General features: G+C 32.1%; 4 protein-coding genes across 4 annotated transcripts; 1 reads left to right on the top strand and 3 right to left on the bottom strand.

The window, feature by feature from the left end:
* Nucleotides 1-7695: 7695 nt before the first annotated feature.
* Nucleotides 7696-11289, bottom strand: HELRODRAFT_185861 (hypothetical protein). Its single transcript, XM_009025393.1, has 8 exons — nt 11117-11289; nt 10975-11016; nt 10630-10778; nt 9930-10139; nt 9661-9715; nt 9188-9310; nt 8464-8758; nt 7696-8400 (listed from the first exon to the last, which is right to left on the bottom strand). Exons 1-6 carry the CDS (start codon nt 11154-11156, stop codon nt 9207-9209), a joined length of 600 nt encoding a protein of 199 aa, XP_009023641.1. The 5' UTR covers nt 11157-11289; the 3' UTR covers nt 7696-8400; nt 8464-8758; nt 9188-9206.
* A 936-nt stretch (nt 11290-12225) lies between these two features.
* On the top strand, nt 12226-12754 carry HELRODRAFT_84705 (hypothetical protein; the record flags this gene model as incomplete). The annotated part of the gene is made up of 2 exons (XM_009025297.1): nt 12226-12320; nt 12670-12754. 2 exons carry the CDS (start codon nt 12226-12228, stop codon nt 12752-12754), a joined length of 180 nt encoding a protein of 59 aa, XP_009023545.1.
* A 783-nt stretch (nt 12755-13537) lies between these two features.
* Nucleotides 13538-17489, bottom strand: HELRODRAFT_193037 (hypothetical protein; the record flags this gene model as incomplete). The annotated part of the gene is made up of 11 exons (XM_009025392.1): nt 13538-13729; nt 13984-14086; nt 14210-14419; nt 14484-14581; nt 14848-14983; nt 15342-15479; nt 15633-15709; nt 15943-16052; nt 16583-16752; nt 16966-17066; nt 17372-17489. The coding sequence occupies 11 exons, from the start codon at nt 17487-17489 to the stop codon at nt 13680-13682; spliced, it is 1311 nt and encodes a 436-aa protein (XP_009023640.1). The 3' UTR covers nt 13538-13679.
* Nucleotides 17490-17746: 257 nt separating this feature from the next.
* Nucleotides 17747-22406, bottom strand: HELRODRAFT_193036 (hypothetical protein). The gene is given in 15 exon segments (XM_009025391.1): nt 17747-17876; nt 17896-18120; nt 18225-18269; nt 18414-18482; nt 18636-18807; nt 18966-19046; nt 19176-19268; nt 19557-19679; nt 19805-19882; nt 20068-20144; nt 20381-20480; nt 20651-20741; nt 20896-20948; nt 21062-21517; nt 21767-22406. The coding sequence occupies 14 exon segments, from the start codon at nt 22224-22226 to the stop codon at nt 18000-18002; spliced, it is 2019 nt and encodes a 672-aa protein (XP_009023639.1). The 5' UTR covers nt 22227-22406; the 3' UTR covers nt 17747-17876; nt 17896-17999.
* Nucleotides 22407-23212: the final 806 nt, after the last annotated feature.

Genomic DNA, 23212 nt, shown 5'->3' with positions numbered 1-23212 from the left:
TTGGATTATTATTATTATCAGCACTAAAGAATATTTATTCTAAATAATAACCACTGACCGATTTCACAAAAGTTGCCAGCAAAATTCGCCTGACATAAACATTTGAACCCCTGGCCCGTTTCAACGCAGGTTCCATTGTTCTGGCAGTCAACCATACTGCAGGAGCCAACAACGCTTGTCGATTCTAGGAGGAAAAAATTTTGTCGTAAGGTATAGTGGAAATTTAATTGTTGAATTTAGTAAGATAATAAGATATAAATATAATATTTGTACATCTCTATTTCACAATGACGTCATAACGAGCGGTTTATATCGATTGAGAAGTATATATTTCAATGGCAATATGCCAAACTTGAATTGTGCTCTGTTACCTGGACCCCGTCAGTTATTTATTAAATTGTTAAGTGCGACTTATAGTCAGTCACTCCTTTAAGAAGGCTTCATAAAAATATAATAAAACTAATATTTAGAAAATTATAAAACAGTTCAATGAAATGTGAATGTTGATTCGCTAAACATGAACATTTGATAAACAACAGGTGGAGTCGTAACATCTAGCATGTGCTGCTCAATCAACCAACCGATTTTAAACTGAAGTTTGAAGCCCGTCCTTGCTTGAAACAATGCTGCTGGATCGTTCGATTGGAAGATGATGAGGATTTCTGGCAGAGTTGAACTTAAAGCATCAGTTGGAAGAACTGAACCACAAAATCTGATTGAATATTAATTAATTGATGACCAAGTTGTTAAAAAAAAATTATTTCTAATATTTAAAACAGACCTCTGCCCAGTTTCATTAGCTGGTCTGTCGTATCTGATCTCAACCCAATCTTGGCAGGCATCGTAATCGTCGGAATATATGCCGAAACTTTCGACAAACTTCAAAGAGACTTTGCTATTTGCCGGTACCTACAATTGAATATTTCAGAACAAAATAGTAGCTACGGCCAAACTCTGGCATAATAATTAAATTATACTTACAGAAATTTTCCATTTGCAAGTCATGATAGTTTCGTAATTTCTTACGCCATAGCCTGGCGACATGATTGTTTGTTCGTTGTTCGTCGCGAACAGTTCGCCTCCGCAGTCATTTGGACTGTATACTGGTGAAAAATTTTAAAAAATTTTTATGAATTTATTTAACAGTTTTAGATTTTTTGCAATTTTTTTTAATTTATTACTCTAAACCAACAAACTCGTTATTGAAACATTAAATTAATCAAAAATTCAGTAATAATTATTATTACACATTTTAGGATATTATCAAATATTATGAAAAATTCTGAAATTTCATTAAATATTTTTAATAATTATTCAATATCATTAAATATTATTATGTAATTAAAAACCCATCAACCACTCAATCACTCAAGATTCAAATAGATTTCTTTATGGAAACTAATCATACCTTGATTAGCTGGTGCACTGATCTTATCGCAAAAAGGTTCTTGATAGCCCAGAGGACAAATACATGAGGTACAGTTGTTATAATTTACGTAACCACCGTTTTTACAATTTGGAACATTGGAACATTCAGCTAATTTTGATTAATTTTAACATTTAAATATTTAAACATTAAGATTTAAATATAGAAATAGAAGTAGAAATATTCAAATGAAAATGTTTAAATTTGGTGTGAAAGTTTAAAAATCTGGTTTATGTTGATAGCTAACGTGAGTTAAATAGAATTGTCATGTTTAAAATTTGATGGCGTATCAATTAACTATAGTTCAAATTATGTTTTTATAAATTATGCCAACAACTTTCCACATCAAAGAGTTTTATATTAATAAAAATAATGATTATCTTTGAAAATAATTTTTAATTGAAATTAAACAAGTCTTACATTTGCAGTACATGTAGTTCAAGAGTTTGGCATCGATGAATGAAAGTTCAACCTTCTGTCCCATCGTGCTGGTATAACGCGCGTCTTTCGGGACCAGAGTTGGCTTGCCGTTGTTCGAAAATATCTACAAGAAATATCAAATATAACAAATGTTATTAACGAATATAACAATATATCTATCAGAAATATAAAACATACTTTCGAACTGTTTTCTCCGTAATGAAATATTTAAAATACAGCCTTCAAAATTAAGTCGTTTGCAATATCTTAGTATTTTATTATTAAAACCTTGTATAAAAAAGGTGATCACACACAAACACGCACACACGCACACATACACACAGCGTGTGTGAATACGCGTGAAAACCACACAACACAAACATCGCATATGGTAACAGGGTTCCTTTTGCATTTGAACCTAATTACTGGATGGCCAGAAGCTATAAACAAATACGCGTCGTACCAAATGTTATTAATGTCACTACAAACTTTAGCTGGATATTGAGTTATGGAAGCATAATCGTATGCCAGTCCGAAGCTGGTGAGGTACGACTGGTCAACAGTGTTGAAATCCATCCAATGAATTTGATCCATGTTGCTTCTATCAACACTCACGTACTGGGGGGCATCTGGTCTCTGGCTCTGGTGCCACAGTCCCAACGTCTGCACGATCAAGTATACCATCTGCCCTTGCTGTTCGTTGGAGAGTTTGAAATTGCTTGTTTCAATGTTATGTTTGTTGGTGCATTTAAAATTATGTTTTCAATGTTATGTTTGATGGTGTTTGTTGGAGCGTTTGAAATTTTATGTTTCAATGTTTTGTTTGTTGGTGTTTAGCGTGAATTGCTTGGGTGGAGTCGTAAGAAGAAAGAACAAACGTTGCTGAGGCATTTGCTGTCGCCGAAAATTGGAGATGCAACCTTCTCTGACTTCCCGACAAACGAAACGCATCTGAATAACGCATTATTTTCATATTACAACTATTTTACTTTGAATCCATTTGTTTTGTACTTTTATTATTTTTGAAACCAACTAACATTAGTTATTCAAGCGTTAAAAAAATCAACCCCAACCATTTAAGTTCCAAGTTATATAGCGACAAATAATTTCTTTCCCAACTCTACCGACCCTTCATTTGACGTCTGGAAGACAATGTGGGACTCAGTTGGAATCGTCGAGGAAGCGGTGAAGCGGACGCATGTTTTCATCTCGATGTTGTTGATGGCGGTTTTTATGGCTGATGCGTAGGTTACTGGAAAGAAAATAATTGTTATTTATGACTTTTTTGTTTGCAAATTTTTTCATAGGTTCCGTCTCTGGGCTATCTGTGTCGATTTTATAATTAATTCATTAAAATTTGGGAACCAAATGATTTCAACTATGAGCTGTGTAGGTACGACGCGCGGACTAACAATTAGTGAAATTGAGATAGTATGGTATCAGCTTGTTCCATTTAGCAGCAGGGTAGTTGTCGAAATTGTATGCCTGCCTCTTCGATCTACCCCTTCGAAAGGCTGCCACAGTCTCCTGGTCGCAACATTGGTTGCCTCCTATGTAAGGATTTACCTTTTTTTGGCAGTTCTGCTCACGTTTGTGTGAATGTATTTGTGTGTGTGTGTTTGTGTGTATGTTTGTGTGTGTGTTGTGTTGTATGTGTGTGTCTTTGTGAATATGTGTATGTGTGTGCGTGTGCATATTGTGAATGTAAGTAGAGGTGTGTAAAAGTTTAAAACAAAAAAATTTGGACGTAGCAAAAATATTTAGTGAAGATACACTCTGTGGAAAAATTACATGCATGTAACTAGCCATTCAACATCAAGAGAATTGCTATGGCAGAAAATGTTGCGAAGTTTGTATGACTCGAATGATAAATTTTCAAAGAGTGTAAGTAACGTTTTTGGTTCGATAGATGAAAAGTTGATCACAATTGATGCTTTCATGAGAGAATGAAGATAGAATTCACACAAACAATGAATAATAAATAATCAGAAACTCTTATTTGATAAATATTATTTAAAAAAATAATAAAACAATTTTATTTTTTGATGATCGGCAATGCAAATCGAACCGGGAAGGAATTGGGACCCTCACACTTGACTTGCTTGCACTGATTGACGTATTGCATGGGTACACAGTCGGAGGGAGGGTTGGCAAATCCCAACGGCAAAACCTTTTTCACGAAAGAAAAAATTAAAATGAATATTAAATTAATTTCATTTATTTTCTTATTGAACTTATTTTCAATAATTATAAAACGAACTTGAATCATGAAGAGTATTGCAAAGTATATCTTCATTTTGCTCGCCTGAATCACTCTTTGTCAGTTTAACCAGAGCAACAACTACGTCTAACAAACACTTAGTCAAATTGTTTAGTTTAAATTACAAGACTAATTTTAAGTCAATCGAAATTTTGAAGCAAGTTCTAAGCAATTAAGTTATTTTTGGTCACGTATATATACACTCAAGTAGGTTCCTCGTTGAATCATAGGTGCATGTGTGTGTGTGTGTGTGTGTGTGTGTGTGTGTGTGTGTGCGTGTGTATGTGTGTGTGTTTGTCTGTGTGAAATAGCTCAATAAAAAAAGAGAAATAGAAGAAACTAAAAGAGAGTAATGAAATAATAGAAGGCAGCAACGAAATGTTTATAAACACTCTGCATGTATTTGTCATTTGTCATTAATAATGTATTTTTTAAGAATGCATAAGTAAGTTTCTAGTAAAGTGGTATTCTCTTTTTAGCACTTGGACAACCATTAGTCAATTAATTCACTAGGGTTTTGAATATTTTTATTTAGTGAAAAAGCTCAAAGAAAAGCTAACTATAAGTATTGAGATAGATAACGTCAAAAGAGGTAAATGTACCCAAGTAAACATGATGTACCCGATAGTATAATGGTTAAGGTGTTTGACACCGCTGCTGCAGTGTCAGGGTTCGATCACAACGAGATCCCTGACTATCACATGCCATGATACACGTAGCAATAGCAAAATAACAATGGTACTAGTAGTAGTAGTGTTGCTAAACATTTGAATGATGTATAGAAGTGCTACTGCGGATACGACGATGCTTTCTTTGTGCTGCGTGTGAAATATTGATTTATATACTAAGTTCGTTACAATGGTTTTGTCCAAAATGCTTTCTGTGGCGAAACACATCGGCAAACTTCCGATTTTATCCAGTGTTTCCGAGTCAGATCGAAATTTCACCAAATCCGACTTTTTGAAAAAATTTCAGACTCCAAAATTTCGACTCTTGAATTTTTTTCCCAAATTTCACCTTACAATTAGAAAACAAATATATTTATAAAAAATATAATTCGACGTAATATTTTTTATAAAACTACTGAAAAAATTAAATACTTTTTTTGCACTGTCTTACATAGCTATTGTTTTTGTTTTAATCTCTGCTGCATTTCAAGATGGTCATTTTAAATTTTTCAACATCCATGATAGGTACCAACACCCCCTACAATATCTTAATTCATGAAGTTGCACTACCAGTAGAGGTTACAGGTCAAAAATGTTTTTCTCAGAAAACCGGCCTTAAACTTGAACTTTTAACCTCTAGGACCATTTTTAACCCAATGCCTAACGCGCCAGACTGAAAGCTTTCCATTGTGAATGGCATGTTGAATTTTTTGGACCAAATTAACCTTCTCTAAAGTTTTTTTGAAAATGAGGATAGGAAATATGCTGGGATGATTGCATGGTGTTGCTGTGGTTGGTCGGTTGGATAAAAAAATTTAACGTAACATTTTCAAAGTTCTTTTTTTTTAAACTTAAACGTGTAGCAAGAAGCATGAAATAATTAAAACATCAGAAAAAACAACCCGCTATGTTAAATAGTCGTTTATACAATTTCTATTTTCAAAATTTGTCGTTAAAATCTATAACAATAATTTGAGTAAAACAATTCAGTGGATCACTTTTTGCATATTTTTTATTGAACAATATTTTGAAAAAATGAAAAATTGAACGCAATTCAGAACGTTACATGTTTGAAATATTGCAGACAGTCTCAAGCTTAAACAAAGAAGTCTTGTAGCAGGCGAACAATATGCAATGTCATCATCGTCGTCGGCATTGCATCTCTCTATGATTCACTCTAAATATATTTATTCATTCACTCATTCATGCACTCATTCATCCATTCATTTATTCAGTCATTTATTCAGTCATTTGTCAGTCATTCACCAACACGTTCGTTCATTCGTTCATTCATCCATTCAATCGTTCAGTTATTTATCCCAACGTCGACAAAAGCAATCAACAAATATCCACTTGTTAATAAGTAAATCGAACTCATTAACTTCAGTTTTTATATGAGCAAACTTATTTACTTTTTAATTAATTAATTATTTATTTAATTAATTTATTGTCGTTTTTAAATGCATATATTTTACAAAAAATATTTTAGTAACGTATAAAAAACGCCTTTTTTTTCAAAAGTTCTATCTACGTCCAATTGAAATGTCACATATCAAAATTGAGGCACTGTCCTTTCCAATCGCTGGCTGTTGATGGGACCAAATGACATCTGCAGATTGCGGCTACCGCTTCCATGCGACTTCCATGCAGAAAGTCCATACGAGTAAAACTTTTTTAGCATAAATCCTGTTTTAGCTGGTAATAAAAAGTATGGATCACTTGACATACTTATACCAGAGATGTCTAGAGATCCATGATAAAATGTCTTCTTCAGTTAGCAACACTCAGATGAATTGTCTTGCAGGTGAACGACCAAAGACAAACAAACGGACCATTGACGGGTCAATGGCCTAATGAAGAAATGTCATTTAAAGTGGTGACTCAACAAGCCTGGGAACTTTTCATCACATCTAATTGCGACTGACTAACACAAACTATCAAACAGATTTCATGTTATCGTGATTGGATTGTCATATTCATGACTCATCGATCATTCAAAAATACACTTTCATAAAAAAACACATACAGGCACACACACACACACACACATACATACATACACGCACACATACACAAAACTATTTATAAGTTTCCACAGAAATCTACAATACATACATGAATATTTTAACAGAAATTTGAAGCTAAAATTCAGTGTTGGCATGAAACCAATTACAAAAAATTCTTGGAGATAATTTTTCCATTTTCCTCTTGCTGGCAGCGTTTAAACCTTTTTTTTTATAAATTCTGTTAGACCACAGTAAAAACGTTTCATTCAAAACGTTTCATTCAAAACGTTTCATTCAAATCTATTTCAACCAAAGTAATTAAAAAATGTTTAATTTTTGATTGCAATGCAAAATCATTGGAGAAGAAAATGAAAGAACAAGATTAATATGTGTTTTTTAATTGTTTGGCGTTAGGTGCATTAAGGTAGCCAGCGTTTAGTTCCCAGAAAACCACTGAATGATGTACTACTTTGTGGGATTCAGTCGTAACACACATTGTAAAATTTTAATCTAATTGAAATTTTTTTTGTTTTACTATAAAATCAAAAATCTGTGCTGTGTTTTAACAAGAAACTCTTCAAATTCGGATATCATAATCACACATAACGTTACATACACATAAATCCTTAATCACGATTTTCGTTTCTCTTACAATGTTAGTCACATGTTGTGACAGATAATTCACAAACTCTCTCTCTTTCTCTCTCTCTCTTTTTTCTCTCTCTCTCTTTCTCTCTCTCTTTCACACACAAACACACATAAACATACATATACACGCACTATTCGATAAATGAATCTAAACTAAACTGCTTGACCAGAAAATACAACTGCACCTCAAGCATACATCAAATTTCGGCATGTTTGCCGATGTCAAACTAATATTGATGACGAAGGCCGAAACGACAAAATCTCATTCAAATAAAAATAAATTTATTCATGACATTACAAGATGAAGAACAATAATAAATACATGCAATAACTACTATTCTATAAATGACAACAACAAATGACTAACTCAAACAATTATCTCCAATGGTGAATTGATTTTTCCATTTACTTATACACATATTTTCAATTTTAAAATGTCTCAATACGATAGAACCAGGTAAAAACTTGTGAGCATGTTGACAAGATCTTCAAAAACAAAATCATGGCTAGGAAGTTTTTATCGAAAATAACTGAAATCAAATATGTACAATTCTCAATCTCTTGAGAAGTTATTTTAAACCGCTGTGCTGTGCAGCTTACTTAGAACGTACATATACCGACGGAATTCTAATTTAGTTTATTTTAAGTAAATTTAAAAAAAATTAGCAACAAATTTGACAATGAGCATTGGAATGAAAAAAAAGATGATATAATCTGGATGTCGTTCATACAATCAATTATTCGTTCGTTCGTTCATTCGCCTTGATATTCATTTTTAAAACTATTATTTCAATTAAATATTCATTCAATCATTCTTTCATTTCACTCACTCATTCATTCATTCATTCATTCATTCATCTACTTAACTGATCATTCACTCAACCATAACATATCATGAATGAAAAAGTTAGAAAAATATTAAATGAACCGACTAACTAAAGTTTTCAACAAAATATTAACAAACAAAAACGTCCTACCTCGGGAAACCGGGTCTCTGGACGCAAAACGAAGATTGATTGACTGAAACAAAAACACAAAATCTAGAACTATTGAAATAAACCCACTCAATAAAATGATGATTACTTGAGAAATTGAATTGTGACTGGCATGCAGATGCATGTGTACTAAAATTATTAAAAAAATTAAAATAAATTATTGAATTATACATTTGCCTGAAATCGGTCAGTAATTAATTAATTAATTAATTAATTAAGAACTAATTAATTAACTAATTATCATCCCATTACGCATGCGTCGGAATAATTTTTTCTAAATCTACAAGTTGTTTTGTTCAGTTGAGCTTTTGTTTCGTACTAATACCAACAATTTTCTAAAAAAATACACATGGAATCATTAAAAAACTGGACTTCTGGGCTAAATTTTGCATCAATCAATCAATCAATCAATCGATCAATCAATCAATCAATCAATCAATCAATCAATCAATCAATCAATCAATCAATCAATCAATCAATCAATCAATCAATCAATCAATCAATCAATCAATCAATCAATCAATCAATCAATCAATCAATCAATCAATCAATCAATCAATCAATCAATCAATCAATCAATCAATCAATCAATCAATCAATCAATCAATCAATCAATCAATCAATCAATCAATCAATCAATCAATCAATCAATCAATCAATCAATCAATCAATCAATCAATCAATCAATCAATCAATCAGCCAACCAACCAACCAACCTATCAATCAACCAATCAATCAACCAATCAACCAACCAATCAACCAACCAATCAGCTAATCAACCAATCATTGACTCTGCTGTCTTCTCCTGGCCATCCTCTGCCTATCAAATCTCGCCTCCATCTCTTCAAGGACTTTTGGAGTGTACCTAACAACCAGCTTCACCGAACCTGACGTGAAATGTGTGTTGCATTGTGATTAAGAAGATCAAGATAACAACAATTTGAACAACAAAGAGAGTAATGTTTATCGAAATGATTAAGATGATAATAGATGAAAAAATTGAGATGATAATGACTGAAAAGATTAAGAAGATAATATGTGACATGGTCAACAGAACCACACTGAATGATAAAGTTAGTTGAAACCTAGTAACTATCAACAGTGAAATAACAAACAACAACCACAAGCAGAAACGACATCAACAACAACAACAATGACAGCAACAACAACAAGAAAATAATAAAAAAAAACATTAAAAACAATAAAAACAATAATAATAATAATAAAAATAACTAACCTTGAGCGGCTTTCAGAAGTTCAACAGCTTTCTCGTGAGGCTCACCTTCAACGCTCTGCATTGAATAAATAAGTTGACATCAAACAAATCAAAACTTAATAACTAAATAAATATAAATTGATAATTAAATAAATTTAAATTGACACACAACCACAATGACAACAAAAACAACAAAACAACAACTCTGACAACAACAACAACAACAAAAAAAACAAAACAACAACAACAGCAACACCAGTAGCAGCCACAACAACGCCAACAACACTGACAACTCCATTGACACTGAGCAGTTGATCGCCTCTCTTCAGGCTTCCATGCCTGTCGGCCACACCTCCTGGAATGATCCTCGATATGTAGATCGGCGAGTTCTGCTCCCTGCCTCCCATCACGTTGAATCCCAATCCCTCTTCCGTTTTCGGGAGTTCGACGATTCGAGGATGGGCGTGGCCCTCGCTGGCTGCAAACGCTGCCACTGTCGCCTGGAAAGAGAGAGAGAGAGGAATGATGATCCATTAACAAATAGTGTTCTTGCAAATGTTCCTAATGTCTACTCAACATCATGTGAATGAAATAACACTAGTATAAACAGCTAAAATGTTGATGTGATTGTATTGTATGTTTGGTGATGATATAAAACTATACCCACCGGTACAACTATTTATTTCTTTATGTACTTTACTTTATATATTTCAAATAAGTAAATTGTATACAAATTTATTTGCTTTTGTCTACGAATAGCGCTGTTGGACAACAATAAGTGCATTTATCCAGTACCTTTTCATTCAGATCATTTAAAATTTGCTTTGACAATCAATAGTTTGAAAAAAAAATTAAAACATTAAAAAAATTTTTACACAACTGCTTACCGAAACAACTACAAAATGGAGCATTTTCCAACGGGAGCAAAAACTCTCAATAAAATTATACCTAGAATTTATATTCAAATAATGATGAAATATAAAGAGAAACCTTAGCCGTGGCATTGGCCCTGACATCGGTGCTTCCACTGAGGTCCACAGTTTCGTACACATGCTCGTAAACTTCTCGAACAGCTACACAGAACTCACTTTGTAGGATTTTTTGAAGGGATGCAAGTTTGAAATTGTCAAAATCACCAGCTGTTGTGGTGGAAAAATAATTTGTAGTAAAATTTAAACTTTAAAATTAGCGATCTTCATTTTACACACATACTTACATGACCAAGCAAGAGTATACAATTACAAAACTAAAACATATATAATATTGCATGTATACTATACATGAAATATTATATATGTTTTAGTTTTGTAAATGTAAAAAATAAAATAGACTAACATTTCTGAAGTATATCCAATATTTCCACAGCCCTCTGCACATCTGAAGAAAAAAGAAATAAAAATATTAAATAAAACTAATTTTCATAATTATAATTTTAAATGAAAAATATTTTTTGAAACTTGGAATTTTGGAAACAAACCCCTAGCAAGTGACAAAGGTTCTTTATTATTGCAGGCCATCAAAAGTTCAATTTAATCCTAACTTTTTTCAAATGCGAACGAGATCTAATTAGCTCCTAAATTAAATTGTAATCTTTAATTATTATAATATAATATTAACAATATTTACTAATCCATCTAGTGTAGATTAACTTTTGACTTGTCAACTACTAGGTTTGACCAAACAGCAGACTAGCAGATCAAACTTCTAATCGTCATCTTATACATTTATTCAATACTAAAACTGTGAATTCATATGGTTTTAAAATAAAAATGCGTAATTTACAATTAAGTTTGTGTTAGTATCATATAAATAACGTAGCTATATCCGCCATATCCATTATTTTTACACCACAATTCCAGCCTCATAATTCAATGGTCAGACTGGATCAAACCTTCAAAATGTCTTACGTTACTTTTACACGTTTTATCCGGGTGAATACGAAACATGTAACTAAAGTCAAATAATAAAAATAATAATTATAACGGTAATATAGCCATAGCAAGTGGTTGTTAAAAAGTTAACCTTCACTGAAGTTCAGTGTCAGTCAGTTAGTGTTAGTTGGGGACGGTAAGGTGTTGTCGTGTTGCATTGCGAAAGTTCATTCTTGACTTTAAGAAGTAAGAAGGTTTTTTAATTAACAGTAAGAAAGAAGATTAACAAATCGAAAAAATAAAATCCTAAAATTTCATAGCAGGTTTTTTGGTTTTTTGAAACATTTTTCCATTTTTTGGTTGTAGTTAAATTCTAAACTTAATATTAATAAATAATATTATTAATTATTCTGTACTCTGTTTAAACTTTTATAATCCTAGATTGAATTTATGTTGAGTTTTTAGTCTTATTTTATTTTTTAGCTTGAGTAAAAATTGTAATTTTATAAATTATATTTTAATAATTAAAATTTGTAAAATTTTAATTATTAAAATAACATAACCCTAACATACAATTAATATAGCTGCAACATTCATTTTTTTATTCACGAAGGAAGTTTGATTTTTAAATTTAAAAATTCAAAAGCTGAACATTCAATCATTCATTCATAAATAAATTACTGAAAATTCTATTTCATTTTGTTAAAAATCAGAGATGCCAGATGAAGTGAAAGACAAGACAGAGGGCAAAGAAAACAAACCAAAGCCATGCTGTGCTTGTCCTGAAACCAGAAAACCAAGAGATGAATGGTAAGTTGGTACATTAGGATTAAAAAAATACAAGCAAGATGTTTTGTATGAACAATAAGACCATAATTAATAATTAATATTCATCAAGAAAAATCATTTAAGATTTTAAGATTAGATCCATGTTGTTTGTTGTTAATCATTACTAAATATTTTTTATGAATTCAGCATTTTTCAAAACCTACAACAATTACATCAACAAATTACAACAATTACATCAACAAATTACAACAATTACATCAATAAATTACTATAATTACATCAATTAATTACAACAATTACATCAACAAATTACAAAAAATTACATCAACAAAAATCGCAACAATTACACCAATGAATAACAAACGAATAGCATTGCGGAGAAAGGTGAAGAGAACTGCCAGGACTTAATTGAAGCACACAAGGAATGCATGAGAAGACATGGATTCAATATATAACCTACACAATGCACCTCTCCAACCTATTGCTCTAGTTTTTACTTATTATTATTATTATATGAAATTATGGTTACGAAATGATAATTATTGTTATACTTATTAATATTGTAACCTATGTATTATTATTGTAGTTTTTATATTTTTATCTATCTAGCCTTGCGAAAATAAGCAAATTATTTCTGTTAAGTTTTATATATTGATTCATTTTATATTTATGGTATGGTTGTACTTAAAACCTTGATTTCAATTATTCTTCTTGTTTCAGTTTTCAGAAAATTTTATTTCTAAGTTAGGTATTTAAATGTATACATATCTATGTGATATATTTAAATACACATATATATACATCCTCCACTCATGCAATACAATGCTCACAGCAAACCGGTTATGTTAGTTTATAATATATTATATAATATGTTATATTATATAATGTGCAATAACAAAATTTTATAATAATAATAATAATAATAAATAGCAGAAAGAAAATTTAAAAAGACCGATATATCAGACAAGTTTACGCAATAATATAACCTACAACATAACAAAACTAGGTTGTTAAAATGAAATACTGAATAATATTAAGAATGATTTCTAAATTTAAATGAAATGGATACAACTGATCGTCTAATTGATGGCAAAGAAAACAACGTCCTACCCCGGGTGACCGGGTCTCTGGACGCAAAACGAAGATTGATATAACAAAACTGGTTGTGAAAATGAGATGGTTTTTCTTCTGATGGTTACAGCTGTGGCTTTATGCAAACGACGAAGACAATGCGTGATGATAAATTAATCGTAATAAGGATTTTTATTATGCAGATGTATTATAGAAACACGAAAAATTAAATAAAGAACCATTCGGAAGGCACGATTTGAAATTTAATTTTGTTAATGTTAATAATAATAAATCAATCAGTAAAAATAACTATTTTAAAAGATCTCTGGCTATCAACATTCTCATCATTTCATTGGTTCCTGAAAATAGAAAATATAATATATCTTTAATTGTTATACAAACTGCTTTTCGGTGTGTTGTTAGATTGTATTGGAAACAAATGTTGTGAAATGAAAGTTAGTGTTGAAATGTTGTTCATTTCAACTTCTTTAAACAATACATCGCAAGATTGAAGATTAGTTGATGGTTAATGAATTGAAAATATATTTTATACGTAAGGATTGAGTAATGGTTGAAATCTATTGATGGTAAAGGATTGAAATCAGGTAACGACCTTCAATTATGTGGTGAAGTCGGATGTCCCGGTAGTACTGCTGGACCGGATACTCCTTTAAATAGCCGTACCCGCCAAACATTTGTATCGCCTGATCACATACCTGAGTTATGAAAAGAATGTTTATAAATATAATCGTAAATAAGTATTTATTTTCAAGTATATAACCCAAAAGGAATAGATAAAGACTTTGTAGCAAACACATCTTTCTTCAAAAACGCCTCACATGCAAAATCATTTCGACAGCAAGAATTACTTTGGAGCATTGTTCTGTAGAGAAGAGTTTAGCCATGGCAGCAAGAGAAACGAGATTGGGCGTCTTAAGATCCAGCGACCTGGCCGCATGTCTGACCATCAAACGTGAACTCACAACGCTGGAGGCCATTTCGGCCAGTTTGAACTGTAAGTACTGCAGGCGATGTGACATGATGTAAGGCTGGTTGGCGTGTCATAGCATGACGGATTAAATATTTGTCGCCAAAAATATTGAAAATCTGAACCTGAAAGTCTTTGAGACTGCGTCCAAATTGTTTCCTAACAGTTAGATGTTTTGTGGCTGCCTCGAGAGCCGCTGCAGCCGCTCCCACCGATACAGAAGCTGTCGATCATTTAATTGTTTATCGTAGTTTTAATTTTTACCTTTTTAATCGACTAAATTTTTTTTAAAAATAAACTTTGAATAAATAAATCATCTTTTTTAAGAGATGACAACGTTTAAAAATGAAAATAAAACAGCCCAACAAACAGTTTGGTGTGGCACACAACATGTAAATGCATAGCAAACCAACGTATTGAAACATGCAGAATAAAAACAAACACCAAAAAAACATACAAAAATTCAGAGACATATTAACGTAAACATACCAACATTTATTCTTCCTCCATTCAAACCATGCATTGCAATGTTGAAGCCCTGGCCCTCGACCCCCAACAAGTTCGAAGTTGGTACCACAACATCCTCCATGAAGACCTGACGTGCTGGGTGGGTGCACCAACCTACCTTATGTGTTAATGGTCGGTCGGTTGGTTGGTTGATTGGTTGGTTATATAAATGGTTGGTTGGTTGGTTGGTTGTATAGATGGCTGGTTGATTGTATAGATGTTTGATTGCATAGATGGTTGGTTGTTTGGTTAGCTGTGTGGATAGATAAGATGGTCTTGTGGGCGGATGGGTATTGTTTGTTTAGTTTGTTATTAGCAATATTCATTCATTTTACTAGTCTGTTAAAAATTAACATCAACAAATAAAACTAAAATAAACTAAAAACAACATCCAATGAACGATAACAAATAGACAGTTGTCAAAGTTAGCAATGCAACAAGCCACACAGACGAACAGCAAACATCTAATTGCTAACTTTTTCTTCTTTCTTTCCAAAACTCAGACCCTTCCGGTCAGCCTCCACAAGAACGCAAGAGATCCCCTTCGGACCTCCCTCTCCTGTCCGGCCCATCACCAAATACACGGCACTCTCACCAGCACCGCTGATGAAACTCTGAACAACAGATAATCAGATGTAATGAATTATTACAATAATTTAAATCTGTAGTTTAGATTATAAAAATCTCGCCAAATAAAATGTTTGTTTATGAGGGAAATATATCAGAGGATACAATGAAAAAAGATAGAATAATGTCCTGGTGCATACTTTGGTACCATTTAGCACATATTCAGAACCTTTCTTAACAATCGATGTTTTCAATGAAGATGCATCGCTTCCACTATCTTCAAATAAATATTATTTCAATAAAAAATTATTAAAATAAAATGAAAGAAGAAATTATTTGAAAAATATATAAATTTGATAGAGAAAACTGACTTATATATAGTGATATATCTGTAACTAATCGTAAATAAACTAATTCATAAGATCAATCAAATTTTGTACATTTGACACTTCACTAAACTACATGTAACTGAACAGTTATATGTGGACTAAACTAACAAAATATTTATACCAGGTTCCGTAAGACAATAAGATCCGAAATTTTCCATTGTGGCCAGTGAAGGGACCCACTTCTCCCTCAACCCATCTGATCCATATGTATCAATCATCCAGGCACACATGCTGTTGGAAAATGATGGTGATTGTGATGGAGAATTTGGATGTTAGGATAAAAATTGATGGTGATTATGATAGAAAAATTGGATGTGAGGGCGGAAATTGATGGTGATTGTTAGATGTCAGCAGTGGCGGATCTAAACAATGGTGACAGTATTTCAAAAATGTAAAAATTTTTAAAAAAATTTGTTAAGGACGGGCCAATATATACACCAAATGTTTGCTAGTGTGGCCAAAATTCCACTTCTGGATATGAGGATGAAAATATAAAGGTTGATGGTCTAGATTAACAATGGAAATTTACATTAACTATTTAATACAACCATGAAGTATGTGTTAAGAAAAACCTACAAACATGTAGAAATAAAATTCCACATAAAACCATTCCCCTTCTCACACATGCATAAACACACATATAAAGATGTAAACATACAAGAAATATATAACATGCATAAAGATATGTACTTAGAAGCAAACTCACACACATACAGACAAATACATACAAATACACATATACATACAACAAACATACACACTTGTGAATACTGATATAAGCTGTTGTTGATGGGCAACCATGCGACAGAGCCTCAAAGATGATTGATGCTTGCAGTCGATTCATGTGTGATCCTCCAAATTTTTCTTGACAATAGATGGCACCAAACCCGAGAGCTCCAACATGTCGTAATACTTCTTTAGGGAATATGTTCTGACAATGTTTGGTCATGAAAATTTATTTTGTATTTAAAAATATCATGAATAAAATGTCTTTTATTCAATTTAGCTAGAATGAACTATGAAAAAATGACTTTTGATATTGGATGTGATTGTCAATAAAATAATATAAATAAAATTTTCAAGATCTAAAATGACAATTTCAGTAGCATATTTAATTTAACTGAATTCATACTAATTAGCTAACTTTGCTGTCCCAATTCTTCATATTTGGGGCCAATTCATTTTTTGCAAACTCCAGAGCATGTTCGTAAATGTCTTTATCTTCTGATTCCAATCTATCTGTGGCTTTTTTATGTTTGTTATTTCAGAAGTTTATTGGTTTGATTATTCATTATTAATTTACATTACAATGATATTGCAGGTTGTTCAGTAAACATGCACACACAACACTATATTATCGGATGATTACAATTAATTCATTAAAAATTAAAATTCATTTGCTTAATAAAGAGAAATAGAATAGAAATATATGATCATCGTTATGTATTATATTATAATTATAATAATGATGATCATCAGAGAAGATGGTGCCCAATTTTAGTTCAAAATTGTTCAGAAACGAAGCAATGGCATTCCAATCCAAAACTTACCACTGACACATGAAGCTTCGTGAAAGTTTTTTACAATTTTTTTCAACCCAAAGCTTGCTCTAAGTAAATTATCATTGAGTTGGCAGGCGAACGACCCACACTTCAAAAGCACCGACATTACTGTTTATTTTGTATCAATATAGTAGGAATGTTACCATATATATCTATGGATGTTACTAATGTTTTGTTGTTGGCTAATCAATGGACAATTGACTAGGTTTGTTATTCGTGTAATTCACTTACAATGTTATGTTGTGATGATTGTTGTGTATAGAAAGTGACAAAACATGCAATAAATTATAGTATACAATACAATAAACAGAAAAATGGAACATTTTGTTATTTTTAATGCATCAACAGAGACACAACTTTTATGCCAAGTTTTGTTTACTGAAGTTCCATCAGATTAGTAAATTAGCTTCTAAAAAATAAATAGAAAATGAAATATCAAGCAAATTGTTAACATAAAAATGTAATAAATTCACATTCAAATAACAAATTCATTGAATGAATGTACAAAAATATATGAATGTATGTACAAAAATTAATATCAACGTTTATTAATAATAACATTTAAGAAGCAGCAAGCATTAGATCAATTTATATGTAGTCAGTTTAAAAATGAAACTCAGACAAATTTTAAGTTTTTGTTAACAGTTTCAATAAAGAGCGGGAGGTGGTCGTCATTGACGGCAAAAACGTGGCATTCGTCACCTTCGCTGCTTCCTCTTACCAAAAACCCGAACAGTCTGCAACACGTTCAATTGATTTGAAGATTAGAAAAATTATTTTTACAACTATTTTAAAAAAGTAAATTGTAAAAAATTACATATAGAAAAGATTTAGAACGTACAAGTATCCATTGCTTCGAGAGTTGATCTCCTTACTAATAGGTAATCTGGTAATTTTTTGTAATGAATGAATAAGTTAACAAACAAGTTTATTTAGGATTAAATCAAAGTAAATTAACATTTTTTTTGAATATGTACGATTTTAGGTGATAAGAATTAACGTCAAATTGCAAACCATAATAAAAATTAACCTTTTCAATTGAGGATCAACTCCACAGTACGTTATGTCATCGTACGGATAGAACCTCTTCAAATGTGTGCTTCAAATTTTTAGATGAATAATTAAATAATTCCTTCATTTGAAATAATTATTAAATTTATTTAAATAGACGATGTGTATATTTAACGTTAAGTATGTTTTATAGAAGAAAAAGAGAAACCTAACATTAGCGGTTTTATTTAGTTGGACTAACATTTTCTGTTCAGAGTCTATTTGAATGCCGTTAATATTTGTGTTAAGATTCACTCTGGACAATCCAATGCTGCAGATATTGGTGACGCAAATTTCGAATGTCCTGTTTATGGCAATTATGTCAGATGACACTTCAACGGGTACAGAGAGGACGTGTAAGGCTTCCAGCGACTCTAATGTAGAGTAGAGTTTTGTTTCATGTTATAATAATTTATTCAATTGTTGAACAATGTTTATAAAATGATTCAGACTAAATTCACTATTTGCAAACTTTTTAAAAATTTTAAATGAAAATACTTTATAAAAAATATTTCAGACACTCAAAACTAACGAGTATTTGATGGCAGAAGCAGACGGCACGGAAGGGCCAGTGGAGTTTTTGAATGATAATCAATCAGGGCTTTCAAGTTATCTTCATAAAAGTTATTCAGTGTTATTTTTATATAAAATACATTCGAAGATTGCAATATTGCAATATTTATAATAATAATTAATTTTAAAGTGAAATATTCAATGTGTAAGTAAAAGATTTTCAAATTACCGAACTCTACTTCAGTTTTGTAACCCATCAGCTTGGCTCCGGTTGGCGAGGTTTCAATGAGAAAGTGACGCACGCTATTCACGTCGTTCTCATCTGCAAGTTATTTTCAATTTGCTTTGCATTTCAATGGAAAATTTATTCATATTGCTACAAGAACGATGTTATTTTAAACAAGATACGTAGAAAAAAATGTAATGAAATAAAACTAAAACAGTAACATGCAGAAAACATAAATTTAATATAGAACTCAATTTTTGAAAAGTTGTATGATATTTTTTCTAATATCTGTTTAACTGTTGATAAAAAAATTTATAAAAACAGGAAAATGACAACTGCCAACGAAGAACATTCAAATTTAATTATTCCCAAAAGGATGTTCACTTGTTTGCTCCTTGGATCCGTGAACGGGATCAACCTTGATGACGAGAGCATACGAACCGGGATACGATGAACTGTTCCTAACGACAAATGATCCGCTTGGCTTTTTCAGCAGGTAGGCAATTGCTGGAAACATTTTACTTTTGCATCAGGATGTGTTGAAATAAATTATTATAAGATTGGATTGATCGAAGGTATCGTTATAAATAACTTTTTATTCAAACAAAAATTGACTTGTTAAAAAAACCCACCAGCATCTCTGGTCATATTTGGTCTGTACCATGAGAATTCGTTACTGTCTTTTACCGGTTCGTTCACGTTGGTACTCTCTTTGAGGGTTTTTATTAATTAATTTTTTTTTTAATAATTAACATGAATTATTATGTAATATTGATTAAAATAAACAATAAAATAACATTAATTGTATTTTAAAACCATTTAGGCAGATAGCCTATATATAGTTTATTGTTAATTTCCATTTTCGATAATAGCGAGTCCAGTATTCACTTCTTACCGTAAACGTTACTTCCAACTACGTTTGACGACTCAGATACCTGAGGACTTCTGAATGGTTTGTTTTCAACCACCGACCTGAAGATATGATTGAATTTCATTTTTGTTTAATTATCATAGTGGAAATTTTCTAATCGGATTGATATTGATTAAATGTTTCAATTTAGAGTTATATGAACAAATTAGCGACTCCTAATAATTTTTCATAGAAAGTATTTGATTGACAAGAAATGTATAAACTTAATTTTATAAAAATCTTTGCATGAAATAAATTATAAAATTCATCACCGTCTTAATTAAAAGGACAACCCTACCTCTCCAATGACACCTTCTTCACCAAGTTTGATTTATCGAAGGTGGTCTCATCTAAAGCGTTGGCTCTTATTAATGATTTGCTCCTTGAGGGTTGAGTTGCTGAATAGAGTTTGTTTGAAACTGAACAACATTTTTAGGTCTTCAATAGTTAACTCATATAAGTTTAGTGAGTGAAAATTATTTAAATTGTTGTGCAATTTAACTAAACTGCATGAACTGATTTGTTAAAATGAGTGATGAGCAATATAATAAGAATGTAACCGTCATACATGCTTTGTTGTCCTGCACCGTCAGTCGAGGCACGTAGGTCTCCAGATGTTTGAGCTTTATTGGAATCAGTTCGACACTTTCGTTGAATGCCTGGAATGTTAAGGAATAAGATTTTGTTTTTCAAGCTCTTGAAACGTGGAATAAATTACATTTTTTTTATAAAAATGTCACGTGCGGATGAATTAAAGAGCAATTCAAATATAATGAAAAAGTTGGTACACAATGTTGAAGCATGGAAACTCACAGAGGTCACATTTGATTTGGGGCTTTGCTGGACAAGCATGCTCTTCGAACGGGCTGAAGTGAAAATAGTAATTCATTAACTGCATCATAAAAAAAGCATTAACAATAATGAGAAACAAAATCAATTGCACGTTTGATAATAATTTTCACTAATAAAGAATACTAACTATGTAGCAAACCAGGCTTGACGACATTGTCGAAACTTTCCTTCTTAATTCTGCTACTGTTGAGGTTGTTTTGGGGATTTGGTTGAAAAGTTGGAATTGAAGATAATGAATAATTCTGGTAGGAAGGCGGTTGAATTTTCAAAGTATCAAATGGAGGTTTCTTGGCCTGGTAGCTCTTGGAACTTTTGTTCCCCTCAAGTTTGTTGATGGAATCTAACTCATCGTTGCTGTCCGAAGCATCGTAACTCATGCGATTGTTTGTTACGTTGTTGCTGGTGACAACTGTTGGTTTGCTTCGAGAATATTTACGGGAGTCTCTCAGAGTGTTTAGCAAACTATTTTCAAATTGTAAATTTTTCTTTTCAAACTCTATTTTTAATGTAATTTTCATCTGGTTTGTTGTCAGGTTTTTGGTTGCGAGCTTGTCTGGGAATGGATTGAACTCTTTGCACGGCACTGGAGGAATATGGCGATGCTAATTTGGGGATTGGTTTGTTGACGTCAATGGTCAGCGTTTGTGAATTGCCGCCGGTGGTGACGCGTCTTGAAGGACCTGGTTCGAAATCATAGATGAAAAAATTTTGGTCTTGTTGTTGTTGGAACTTTTGTGGTGATAGGGCTAGTTGTCGTCGTCTTAGCAACGAAATGTGTGTTTGCGAATGTTGTTGTTGTGTGGAGTGTTGCTGGATTTTGATTGTTGGGAACTGCAGTTGTGTGGGTGGCTGTGTTTTTGCTCTTTCTCTAGTCGATTTTGTTGTTGGTAGTTTTGCAGAATTTGTGGAGATGATTGTTGTTTTAGTTGTATCAATTGTTGTTCTTGTTCCAGAATCTTTTGCTGCTGTAGTTTCTGTTGCTGTTGCAATTCCCAAAGCTGCTTTTGAAGTTCCAACTGCTGTTGCTGTTGTTGTTGCTGTTGTTGCAGCTGTTGTTGCTGCTGTTGTTGTTGTTGATACTTCTGATAGCCATTTCGCCTAAATGAATTATCCTGAATCAGCAGCGAGTCATTTTTGGTGTTTCTGAAACTACTTTTTGGATTGTTGTTGTAATCATAAAAGGTGTTGTTGTTGAAATCCGGTGCATGTTCCTGGTTGGTGATGATGAGTCCATCCTTCAGGATAGGGATGTGATGTACCTGATGGATGGGACGACTCAGTGATCCGTTCATGTGGGATTGTCCGATTTAAACAGATTCACATACGTCTAATACACTGATCCGATTTTTATATTTTATTTCAATTTATTCTATAATATGATGAAAAAGCTCAAATGTTTAAATTATAGTTTGATCAATTTGTCAGCAATAAACTTTTGCACTAATTGCAAAGATTTTTCTGAAAGACTTGTTTGCACGGTATATTCACCTGAGAATTTAAAAATTATTACCTGTTTCTGCGTTAAATATACACTTCGTTTGTTAGCTGTCAGCTGCTATATAAACTTTTGAAATTTATGACTCAATCAATTTATCAAACAAATATTAAAATTATAATTAAATATATTATCAGCACCTATCAGACCAGTGAATGTTAATTGAGACGAAGTAACATGAGCCTGACGAGCGATTGAATACCCGCTCAAATTCTACCACACTTATTATACTGCAGAATTCAAATTATTCCTTAATGTCTTTTTAAATAGTTGCACTGGTCGAAGCACACACGTACGTGAAGTTTTGTACCATGGCGAGCAACTTTCACGCAAAGGCATGTGTACAGCGCACGTAAAAGTCGCATTTTGAACGAACAGCTTATGAAAAAGCCAGGCTAAAAGTTTAACACGTTTAACACGCAATCATACCTGAGCAGTTGAGCGTGTGTGTAATGTTTGTAGTATGGGCTTCCTGCCGTACTGTCTATAAGTCTATATTTCAATGTAACCTAACTACATAGTATTAAGTCTGATGTATTATACATGATGTGTCGTCATAAGCTTTTTATATTTTAATTTTATCTATACGTGTGTACGTGTGTGTGTGTGTTTATGTAAAAATTAGTGTGTGTGTGTGTTTGAGTGTGTGGTTTAAATGTCTGGTGTTTATATTGATATCAATTGGTCGTTTACTGAAAGACTGCAACGATTAAAAAGTAGTTGTTGAAAATAGTTGAAATTTTAATTTTCAATATTTTCATTGTTCAGTTTGTGCTTTAGAAC

Source organism: Helobdella robusta (genome assembly GCF_000326865.2).
Source record: "Helobdella robusta unplaced genomic scaffold HELROscaffold_41, whole genome shotgun sequence".
NCBI lineage: Eukaryota > Metazoa > Annelida > Clitellata > Rhynchobdellida > Glossiphoniidae > Helobdella > Helobdella robusta.
This window is presented reverse-complemented; position numbering and strand designations above follow the sequence as displayed.